The following is a 12,787-nucleotide window of genomic DNA, read 5'->3' on the forward strand; positions in this document are numbered from 1 at the left end:
GATCTTAGGCAAGTTAATACAACCATATTTGTTGAGATTTGGAGTGTGTTTCAGGGCTTCTGTCGCCTCTAAGAACAATCTCTCCGACTTATAAGAGTTTCTGTGTAGTACTTTTGTGTTTTTCCAGTTGATCTTGTGTGCAAGGGTATCCAGAGCATGGTCTGCTAGGCCCAACTTGCCATAATCATTAACCAGTCTGCTGATTACACCATGTTGTCATAGTCTCGCGTATTGTAACAAACTGTGTTTTTGTGCTCTGAAGATGCTGGTTATAACACCAGCGAAATATCAGCAATAAGTTAATAAATTAATTATTTACTTAGTTTCTGTGTTCTAATATATACCATAAAAAAATAAACAAAATGTATATATTATCTGATATTATCAATTGCTAAATTATATATGTGTGGTAATTAAAATTCGTTTATATTTTAATGATTGAATCGGTTAAAAAAAATTCACCAATATACAGCTTCAACTTTATACAGCAATATGTACAGTAGTTACATGATCCTCCTTCATATAAAAAATGTACAAATTCAGACTGATGTGAAGATGATGTGAATTGACTTAGAGTTGCAAAATGATGTTTCAGCATAGGTCTACAGATTTTCGAATCTGCATTAATCGGTCAAAGTCCTCAGCATCAGCAAAAGGTTCATCCACACTCCTAAAAAAAACAGAAAAATTTTTATTCAATATCTGAAATGGTAACTAATTCAAAGAAGGTTGATTTATTATCAAGTATATATTTATGAATCCTTATCAGATACTTAATGGTACTCACTACATCTTCCAGAGAGACAAACAGTTTAAATTTGACCTGAAATATAGTTCAAAAGCATGTCAGTCATCTACTTACCTTTTTACAAAATTTATCTGTTTTGTATCATGCTCTCTCCTTGATGGATCCTTGTTTGCTGAAATTCTCTATCTCATCACCTCCCAATTTGTGTATACAACTGTCCCATCAACATGAAAGTGCTAAATATCATTGCAACACAGAATTCTCTACGATGGACTTCATTGATGTCAAATATCTTTTTCCCATCAGGTCAAGAAATTCTCCTTTCTTCTGCAATGTTCCAAATGATTAGAGGAAACCTACATTTTACACTCTCTGATTGAATGTCAGAATATTTAAAGCCTTTCATTATTTGCTTTTCCAAATTGAAAGTTAGTAGAAATGATTATCACTATACAACTGATGCTGATATAGACTGTTCATCTCTGAAATATACTGCAAATGTCTGATGAATATTAGCAAGGTTTGAGTTTCTTTCAATTTGATAACACATTGTTGCTTCTATGATAATGGGACCTATGATATAGTGAATACAGTACAGATATCTAGGCAGCAGAAATACAAAACAGATGTCCTGATACTATATATACATTTATTGTATATATACTACATATACAATAAAGTATCATTGATTCATGCAGTCAGATTCAGGGACACCAAATTAGTAGAACAGAGTTTCTATTCTACTTTCTTAATGGGACCTATGATAAAGTAAATACAACATAGGCAAATACTGATTCACACAGCAAGATTCTGAAAAACCACAGCTGACCAAAATTTCCCTTACTTTCTAAATCAGTTAGAATTCTGAGGAAGTATTATTTTGTGCAGACTTTTTTCCCTATCAACTAATCTAGTTTCCTGCCAGCCATTAAGAATAAACTCTCTCCTTTGTCTCTACTTAATATTTATCAAGTTCCATGTAATGTCTTTTTTTGGGGGAGGGAGGGGGGGGAGGAATTGTGAGTGGTCAACATAATTTAGCACTCATGTAAAATTGATTTTTATATTAGAGTAGATTTTTATGTTTTCAGAGTATTTAGTGTCTTTATAACATATTTTTATTGTAATATTTTAATATTAATTTTTTTTTCTCCCAGCCTGTAACTTTACCCCACTGCTAGAGTTCTCTTCAATTGCAAGAGGGTTGGGTCTACTTCTCCCATGGTGACCCGCTCCATCTTGGGAGAGTGTTTATTCACTTGTATGAATGAATGACTATATGAAGCTGGAAGACAATCACAAACATCCATGCCTAGGCGGGATTTGAAACTACAGCCTCTTGGCTGGAAAGCGAATAAGCTAACTACTCAGCCAACCAGGCCAAGTTAATATTAAATACAGATGTAAAGTGCTGCCAAAAATGCAGAAGAAACGAAACACTAACAAGAACAACAAAGTTGTTCTTGTTAGCGTTTCGTTTCTTCTAATAAACAAAATTTCGTTTCTTCTAATAAACAACAAGACTTTCTCCACTAAAGATGTTATTAAAGATATTGAAAATAATTTAACCTCTAAGATTGCTAGGCTAAAGTGATTATTAGACAGCAATGAGAGAACTATAGAAAGTTGAGGGCTGATTAGACGCTCGACATGGAGAGAATAAAACAGTTCAGCAGCAAAACAGAAAACAAAGCGGAATCATGTAAGTTAGTGCGTAATAACAAAAATCTGGTAAGTAAAGTTGATTATAAAAAGAAGGATGTTATTTGGTATCATAAAACATGCCACTGATGAGCGGGTTATTACTTCAAGTTTTTCCCAGTGCAACAATTAAAAATATAATGCAAGCAATTCAAAAATAACAAAAAACAGTAAACGAGATTGTAATAGGTACTAACGACTTAACTAGCGATAAGCTCAGTGTGTGTGTGAGAGAGAGAGAGGACATGAAAGGGTTGTTGGAAGACTCAAGATTGAAGAGTGTGAGAGAGAAAATGTTAAGTATATTACCTTGATATGATAAAAATGAATTAAGAAGAAGGGCTATTGATGGCAAATGATTCAATGCATAGGCTGTGTAGAAGAAATAGATACAAGTTTTTGGATGTGTGGAGTGAGTTTGAGGGAAGATTGGATTTGTATAAGAGGGATGGCCTATACTTGAATGTGTTTGGCATCAGTAGGCTTGAAAATCATGTCTGCATAAGGAACTAGATAAGAACAGAGATCTGCAAGTTGTCAAACCGTGTCATGCAGACCACAGACAAGCGTATGCAAAAGGGCATGTAGGTAATTTATTATGTCCGTACATGAAAGCTAGGAGTATCAAAAACAAAGGAGTAGAGTTTGTTGACTTGGTTAATATATTGGGACCTCATGTTGCAGGCATTAGTGAGACTTGACTATCAGAAGCAGACCTACTAACTAGTGTTATTATTATTATTGTTCCGGGCAACTCCAAGGAGTCGACAGACTCTCGAGGGAGGCTCTAACATCATGTCAAGAACAACTATTCGACATTGACACAGTATCTATCATACCTTGCCTTGAGCTCATTCACGGTCGTAGCACCCACAACAGACTCTGGAAGCTTATTCCACTCATTCACCACTCTCTAAGTAAAAAACCTAGCTCTAACTCCCTTCTCAATCACGCTCTTGCCCAGCTTCCATGCATGGCCCCTAGTCCTCCCACCACCAGTCATATTTTCAAAAATATCTTCTGGATCAATCTTGTAGAAACGCTTCAGTAATTTGAATGTCTCAATCATATCACCCCTCCTTCGCCTATCGTCCAATCTCTGCAACCCACAAATCTTCAACCTATTCGCATAAGGTTCATTCCACAGACCTGCTATCATCTTGGTCACTCGTCTCTGGATCCTCTCCACTTCCTCCCCATCACGAAGAAACCCTGGTGCCCATAACTGGGCACAGTAGTCCAGATGGGGTCTTATCAAGGCTCGATACAGAGGAACAACAACTTGTTTGTCTCTGCATGTTAAAGTATTTTTCAGAAGCCAAGTGATTTGATGAGCTGATTTAGTCACTTTTGCAATATGCCCCCTAAACTTCAACTCCCTATCCACCAACACTCCAAAATCCCTGGCCTCATCAATCTCCTGGAGTACGGTTCCACCAATGCGATATACTGCTGCTATTCTTTTCACCCCAAAGTGCATAACCTTACACTTTGCCACATTAAATTGACATCCATTTTTCCTAGCCCAGTCCTCCAAACTATCCAAATCATCCTGTAACATTTTGACATCCTGTGCACTCACAATTGCTCTACCCAACTTTGCATCACCAGCAAACAAGTGAACACTTCCTCTCAAATCCTTACCTATATCATTGATGAACAAATTGAAAAGAAGTGGTCCAAGAACAGAGCCCTGCAGCACACCACTAGTCACAAGCCATCTTTTAGACTTCACTCCTGCATAAACCACTCTCTGGTATCTCTCCCTCAACCACCCTCCTATCCATCTCACTAACCCTATATCTATCCCCATCTGCTCCAGTTTACTGATTAGGGTTCCATGTGGTATCCTATCAAAGGCCTTGGCAAGGTCCAGTAGTATCATTGTAAACCCATTACCCCTATCCAGTTCAGCCGTGACTGTGTTATAAATCGTGAGCAAGTTACTGAGGCATGATCTACGCATGTTGTCCCCCATAGAATATCCCATTTTCATCTATCCAATCCTGTATTCTTTTCTTGACTAATTCTCTAAGACCTTGACAATGATTCCTGATATGCTAATCGGTCGGTAATTTACAAGAGCAGTCTTGGAACCACCTTTATGCAGTGGAACTATTTTCCCCTCTTTCCACCCCCTCAGGACTAACCCAGACCCGAGACTCAAATTAAACAAAATGGTCAAGGGTACTGACAATTCTTTAGCTGCTTCTCGTACGACACGAGCTGGTATACCATCCAATCCCATGGATGTATTGACATTGAAGTTATGCAATAGACTACTCACCTCCACTTCATTCACCACAATTCCCGTATAATCTACTGGTTTATTCGTTTCTGCAATGTCACCACATGGATGATATATACTTGCAAAGTGCTCACTCAGTAACTCAACTATATCAACTGATTTAGTTACCTCCCTACCATTGGCATTCTTTAAAATCATTCTGTCATGTACATTTTTCCTTTTACTTGCTACATATCTAAAAAAAAACTGTTTAGGATTCTCTTTAGCCTGCATAGCCAATGTTCTTTCGTAATCCTTTTTTGCTTTTCTTACCACACTCGTTACCCTTCTGGCCTGCGCTTTATACCGTTCATGTGCCTGCAGGTCACCTTTCTCCTTAAATTCCATCCATAGTTGTTTCTTTTTTTGCAGCTCAAGCTTAACGGTGTTATTCATCCATTTAACCCCTAGTTGATTTATTATTCGGACTCTAGGTATACAGTCAGCCATTGCTTCATGCAAACACTTCTTAACTGCCTCCCATGCCCTATCAACTTCTAGTCCTTGCAGTTGTACATGCCACGGCACTGAACCAATCAAACTCCTAAGCTTGTCATACTTTCCAGCCCAATAATTCCACATGTACCCTGTCTTAATTGAAAATTCCACACCTTTAGCCACCTCCCAAGTCAAGACCCTATGATCACTCTCACCAATTGGTGGCAATGTGGTCATATTTGTTACAGCCAAATCCTCAGATGTAATTACTAGGTCAAGCACTCTCTGACCCCTAGTATTTTCCATTACATGCTGTCGCAGATAGTTATCCCTTAATAACCACATAAAATCCAATTCCTTCCTCCCGTGTGTCCTCTCCTCACTCCAATCAATGCGACCATAGTTGAAATCTCCCATAATAATTACCCTCCTTTCACTCATTTCTTCTATTTGCTTGTGCATGCTGTCACCACCATCTTTTCCATCACCTGGTCTATAGCAGCACCAATTGTATATTTAGTTCTGCTAGCCACAATCTCACACCAAATGGCCTCAAATGTGCTCTTTTCTCTATCCTGCAATTCAACTTCTATTCTCCTTGGCTGTAGCACATCAGCTATCATCAACAATACTCCTCCCCCCCATTTTATTCTCCCGGTCATTCCTGAACACACTATACCCATCACATTCAATCCCACTAGCTATATCATCTACAGTCAGCCATGATTCACTAATACCAATAACCTGTGGTCTGGAAGTGCCAACCATGGCCAAAAACTCTTCCTTCTTGTTCCTAATACTCCTAGCATTAGTGTACATGAATTTAAGACCCTCATTAGCCCCAACCCTACCTTGATGCCTTATATTAACTATCCCACGCTGATTTGTTGTCCTTATTCACTCCGGCATATTATATTCATTCATACATTCAACTGCCTCCCTAAGGACTGTATATCTACCCCCGCCTTAATAAATCTAGTTTCCCTAAATTTGCACATCCAGTATGGAGTGAAAAGAGTACAGTATTTTTAGGAAGGATAGACAGGATGGAGAGGAATGGGAGTGCTGCTAATGATATGAAATGTCTTGAATCCAGTTAGAGTTGAGATCTATGACTGCAATACTAGTAACAATTTTTCATGTGACAGTGAGCTTTGAAGCCATCTGGTGTGAGGTGGAGTCTAACAAGATTAAATACACAGTGGGGTGCTATTACAGACCTGGTGGATCGTTTTTTTTTTTTTTATGTTGAGGCCCATATACAGGAGGTTGGCTGGTCAACCTATAGTGCGTTAGTACCGTATATGGTTGATGGGTTGTGAAAGGAGAAACTTGTTTACATTTGATTTGAACACCTGTATATTATATTTGTTGGGAAATATGTCAGGGGGAAGACAGTTCCACAGTACTGCAGTAGCAGGGATGAATGAGGAGGAGAAGAAACTTGTTCTGTGGGTTTCGAGGTGTACCATAAAAGGATGTTGGGCGACAGCTGTACGTGTTCCAATGGACTTAGTACAGGGTGGGGGAATTATTGATGCTGTTTCAGATGAACCTTTCCCATGAAAGTATTTATAGAATATACAGATTACAGAAACCAAGCGTCTATGTGAAAGTGTGTGTGTGGGGGGGGGGGAGAGTGAGTTGGTGAGGGTGGTCATTTATTAGTCTAATTGCTCTCCTCTGTATTGAGTCAAACATTTTGAGGGAGCTTTTTGGAGTCCCACTCCAGATGTGAGAGCAGTATTCGAGAGCTGGGTGAATTTCTGACTTGAATAGGGTTATCAGCTGTTTAGAGGTGAAGTAGCATCTTGAGCGAAAGAGAAAACCTAGTTTTTTGGAAGCTGAGGATGCAATGGTTGTGATGTGTTTATGCCAGGAGAGGCTTGATGTCAAGGTAATTCCGAGAACAGAAATTTTGTCTTGTCTGTGAATTTGAGTGTTATCAAAAACAATGCCGGGTGAAAATGGTTCTTTTTTGTGAGAAATAAGACAGAACTGGGTTTTACTAGCATTGAAGTTGACAAGGTTGTCTGAGCCCCATCGGAGGATGGCGTGGAGGTCGGAATTAAAGGCAGTGGCGGTAAGAGCAGAGTTGTGTAGGGTAGGGTTTGTCAAATGAAAGGGAGGAATGTAGTGTGCTGTCATCTGCTAAACTGTGTATTGGGTTAGAGGTCAACCGAAGCAGGTCACTGATATATAGAAGGAAGAGGGTCGGTGAGAGAACTGAGCCTTGAGTTACCCTGGCATTAGTTGGATGGTGAGAGGATAGGGAGCCGTCTATCATCACACATAGTGTGCTTCCAGACAGGAAGCTGGCAATCCATCTACAGAAGTCCTGAGGCAGTCCAAATGATAGAAGTTTGCCAAGTAGGCCTTTGTGCCAGACTCGGTCAAAGGCTTGGGAGATATCAAGTGCAACTACTTGGGATTCACCGAATTTCTCCATAGTGTTTGTCCAGTGATGGGTGATGTATGAGAGTAGATCTCCTGTTGAACGGCTTTTGCGGAATCTGTACTGGTGGTCACTTAATAGCCGGGAACCTTCAAGTAGATTAGGATTTGAGAGTTTATGATTTTCTCCATTACTTCAGATAGGACTAAAGTGAGTGAGATAGGGCGGTAGTTAGATGGCAGTGATTTGTCACCCTTTTAAGGAATGGGTTGAATATAGACCAATTTCCATGTTTTGGAATATATACCAGTGGAGTCAGTTCAGATGCACAGACCTTCAGGATAATTGGAGGAATTCCGCCTGGGCCAGGAGACTTTTTTGTGTCTAATTTAGACAGCAGGTTTGTGATGTCTTTTTTGGCAAAAGGATATAGGGGCATTGTATGTTGGGCAGTTGAAATGACTGGAGGGCATTTGCCATTGTCAGTTATGTGTGCATTGAGGTTTGATGGCAGGAGGTTAGCTTTTTCTATGGGTGATGTTGCAAATGAGCCATTTGGGTATGATAGAGGTGGGAATAGTGTAGGGCAAAAGTTACGGCCAATTGCCTTGGTAAGGTACCAAAAGGCACGGCTGCCGTTTGGACAGGCTGCAAGCTTCCTGCCTATTCAAAATCTGTTTTGGAAGTATTGATAGTTTTCTTGCATTTGTTTCAGGCTTCAGTGTAGGCATTGAATGAGGATGGGGTTCTTGATTTAGTTCTGGTATGCCTGATTTTTCATTTGTACAGCCTTGCCACATTTTTTGGAGAACCAGGGTTTAGTTAGGGGATGGCAGGTCTGAGTAGCATGGGGAATATATGCTTTCATGCCAGCAAGGATCACTTTGGTGATGTGTTCGGTGCATATGTCTGGACTGGAAGACCGGAAACAATAGTCTAACCATGGAAATGAAGCATAGTAGTCTTGGAGACTGTCCCATTTGGCACTATTATAATGCCAAACTACTTGGCATTATAATAGTGCCAAAGTGTGGGAGTAACTGTGTAGGCGTTGTTGCATGGGGGAGGAGATAAGCACTAAGTTGTGGTCAAAATTACTACATTCACTGCATATTTGGAGGGGCCATTAGTAAGGAAGAGATCTAGGGTATTTGGGGAGTGGTTTGGCTTATCTGGTATTCTGGTCGGTTTTTGAACAATTTGCGTGAGGTCATTAGTTACTGCAAATGTTTCAGCATCTCTGCTGCAGGATCTGTATGACTGGAAGAGGAAAGCCAATTGGTGTTATGGACGTTGAAATCACCCAGGAGGATGATTTCGCTGTTTGGGGAGTGGGACTGGAGAAAATCAACTTTTAAGGAGAGAAAATGAAAGAGCTCTGAGTAATTGGTGGTATTAGGAGAGCGATAGAGACAGCAGATGAATTTGACTGAGTTGGGGAGGAATATCTTCAGCCAAAGAAGGTCGAAGTCGGGTGATTACAAGCTAGTTGTTCTCTGGCAGGGTATGTCAGAGCGGATATATGCACAGACACCACCCTTGGATCAAAAGGAGTTAAATAGTGTATAGTTAGGAAGGCTGAGATGAGTAGTGCTGGGGGAGGGGTGAGATTTGAGTTTCGGTTAAGAGTAGGTGGGGTTTGGTGGACTGCAGGTGGTAGCAGATGCTGTTGAGGTTAGAGTTGAGGCCACTGATGTTGGTGAAGTGGATATGCATGGTTCTGTGAGGCATGGATTTGACCCCCAAGGGTCCTGCATGTTTCCTATGTCTGCATGCTGGTGTCACTTGGTGGCTACTGGTGTCACTTGGTTTTTGTATAGTTGGGATTGTTTGTAGTCTATTACCCAACTGTTGTCTCCATTTTGGCATTTTTCTTCTAGTTGTTTTCAGAGTTGGCATCTCTGTTCTCTCTGGGCAAGGGTTAAATCAGGTCAAGCACATGAGTGACTTGGGGCAAGTGTCCTTTATCTTGTTGTTTATCGCTGTTATAAATTTGGTTGTGTTTATTTTTATTGAGTCGCAGATCACTTTCACGAGATGTGGATAGTTTGTTCCGTCCTTTCTTTTGTTTATGGGTCCGATATGATGGCATTTCACGATGTTTCTGGGATCGGAATTGCATTCTCCTGCAAGTTTGCCGATGTCTTCTTTTAGGGGTTTACTGATTTCTGTCAGAAAGTTCAGGATAACAGCGTTGAGTTTCCTATTTTCGGCCTCAAGCGACTCGTGTACCGATGATGTGATTAGTTCACGAAGTTTGTTAGCAGGCATGGGTGCAATTGCAGTCGGGCACTGATCGTTGAGCGTCTTGAGCTTAGTTTCCAACTTTCCGATTTTGGAGGAGAAGGTATCATTCATGATATTAAGCTGCTGCTTGAGATTTGTGTCTCTTTTGCCTAGGTTTAGTATCTGTTTTATGGAAGGGAGGCACATTGTACAGAAGTAGGGCTGGTTTAGATCAGTGAAAAGCTTGTGCGCTGATTCATTTATTTTCGCACAAGAAATATGTATCCAGTTGCAGCAGAAATCTCACAATATACCTTTTTTCCCTTCTTTGACTTCGGTTTCACAGCGGCACTTCATAATGTCATTCGGTTTGTTGGTGATCGGCGACGCTACTCTGACGGGACTCGAGGTGGTCTTCCGTTGTAGGCTTTTGTTGCCACCATCTTCATTTTGGACGGCAGGCATAGCGCTTTCACGTGTCTGTTTTTTAGTTGTAAAATATAGCAGATTTAATGGACTATGGGTACTTACAAGATGTACTGTAGTAGTCAGCTGCTTAGTACCTGCTGTTACTTTTTCCGTTTGCTCCTTATTTTGTACAAAAAACACTTGCAGTTACAATTAAATGCGGAGCACAAATTTAACGTTAATTATTCGCTGGTGCCACCTGTACTGGTTGTTGTTGATGAAGAAATGAATCACCAAATAAATACGATGGGAGTGTAAAGAGTAATCATAATAGGCGACTTTAATTATCCGAACACTGATTGGGTAGCTATGAAATTGCATGAGAAGAATGGAAATGAATTTATGGAGCTGTTGTGAGACAACTTCCTAAAGCAGCATGTGAGAGAAGGAACTGAAGGTCAGAGAGTGTTAGATCTAATTATACTTTTCAGAGGGGGATTCAGTTAAAGAATTAATTATTCTGCCTCTGGTTGGTGACAGTGATTCATAAACTTAGCCACTTTCCAAGTGGCTAAGTTTATGAATGTTCCATTCAGAAAAGTTGCATGCTGAACTACAAAGCAGGAAATTATGACAACTTGAGGGGTATGCTGGGTTCTGTACCATGGTATTAGTTATTGGATGGGAAGGATATCGACAAAGTATGGAAGTGTTTAAAAAATACTTAAATGATGTGATATCAGAATGTGTCCCTAGAGTTCAAAGAATAAATAGAGTAGGAGTGAAATGAAAGTATAATCTAATTAAACAAGAGATTTGTAAGAAATGGATGATGTAGAAGGAATACGTGTACATAAGGATGATGTCATTATGATAATTATAAGCAGCAGAAACGGAAAGCTAAGTCCAAGCATGAAAAAAAAACTGGCTCTGCAAGTTAAAGACGACCCAAAATAATAACTTAACCGAATGCAGATGGTGTGCAGATGACTGATGCAAAAGCGATTGTTCAACTAATTAGCAGCCATTTTACTAAAAGCTATCAACCTGGTATATGGAACACTGAACTCACTGCTGCTACTTCACTATATGAGGAAACTTATATAGATGAGAAGGAAGTACTAGAGCTTTTGCACAAATTGAATAAGAATTCTGCAATAGGAACTGATTGGATATCAGCACGAATGCTAAAAGAGTGTTCAGCTGAAGTGGCTATTCCCTTGACCAGGTTATATAATTTTAGCCTCAGAATAGGGAAGATTCCACAGGAGTGGAAAGAATGTAAGGCAATCTCATTGCATAAGGGTGATGCAAAGATTGATGTATCCAACTATCGACCAATCAGTATCTCAGAAGTAGTGGTGAAAATTTTAGAAAAGTTAGTTAAGACTCGGATTCAGAAATGGGTTGACAGAGAATCTCTACTTTGCAATGAACAGCATGGGTTTACTAAAGGAAGGTCAGTTTTAGCAACTTGCTCACATTTTATAATAATGTTACTATTGAACTAGACAAGGGGAATGGATATACCATTATACTTTTGGATTTTGCTAAGGCTTTTGACAGTACACAGTATGGAATACAGCTGCATAAACTGGAGAATGTGGGATTGCATTATAAACTATTGGCATGGTTAAGAGGATAACTGACTGATATTTCAAAAAGTGGTATATGGGGGGGGATTTTGCTGATTCACATCCCCATAGTTCCCCCCCCCCCCCCCCCCCAAGTAACCAGTGGTGTACCTCAAGAATCAGTCCTTGGTTCATTGTTATTCTATCTGTGCATTAATGACATTGGGATGGACTTGACATGTGACATACAGCTATTTGCTGATGGCACCAAGATAGGTAGGTAATCAGGAGTGCTGCTGATATGCAGTACTTGCAGAATGATTTGAACTGGAATTGCAGGCATGTGAAAATGGCTGTCATTTCAATGTTAATAAATGTAAACTCATGCGCTGCAGTGTGATTAGATATCCAATGTCGTATTATATTGGTGGGATTATGCTAAAAGAAAGCTTAAAGTGTTAGTAGATAGCAAGTTGAAGTTTAATGGCAATGTAGCAAAGGTTATAAATATGACTTGGAGAATAATGACAATGCCGAAAAGAACCTTAAAATGTAAAGATAAGGAAGTCATTTTGTCTCTTTACAAGGCCTCGATAAGACATCACTTGGACTACTGCACGCAGGTCTGGTATCCTGGTTTTGTTGCGATTCTGATACAGTGGAGAGAGTGTAAAAGGAGAATCTCAAAAATGATATCAGGATTGTAGAATATTGATTATGAGACAGATTTAGAATTTGTGGGCTGCAGACACTAGCAAACAGGAAAAAGAGGGGTGATATGATTGAGACTTACAAACTTCTGAAAGGATTAAACAGAATTTCAGTAGATGGAATTTTTGATTTTATGGAGGGTGGGGAAAGGACATGAAGGCATCCATTGAAGTTGAGAATGAATGCGGTCAAGAAGTGGGTTAGGGCTAGATTTTTCTCTCATAGAGTAGTGCATGAATGAATTCAAGAACAGGTATGACAGCTGGTGCAAGTAGTATTGCCTCACTAGATGAGTTCCT

At 39.8% G+C, this 12,787-nt stretch overlaps 1 protein-coding gene across 2 annotated transcripts in view; it reads right to left on the minus strand.

The window, feature by feature from the left end:
• Positions 1-467: 467 nt before the first annotated feature.
• dor (vacuolar protein sorting-associated protein 18 dor) overlaps positions 468-12,787 on the minus strand; it is a 201,594-nt gene continuing 189,274 nt past the window's right edge. For both annotated transcript variants that reach the window (XM_090390559.1, XM_090390558.1), the window contains one exon: positions 468-670. In XM_090390559.1, coding sequence (XP_090246685.1) covers positions 592-670 — 79 coding nt within the window. In that variant the 3' untranslated portion in view covers positions 468-591. The remainder of the gene's footprint in view (positions 671-12,787) is intronic.

The sequence above is a fragment of the Typopeltis vanoorti genome, chromosome 3 (assembly GCF_054136105.1).
Source record: "Typopeltis vanoorti isolate ZY-2024b chromosome 3, IOZ_Tvanoo_1.0, whole genome shotgun sequence".
Classification (NCBI taxonomy): Eukaryota; Metazoa; Arthropoda; class Arachnida; order Uropygi; family Thelyphonidae; genus Typopeltis; species Typopeltis vanoorti.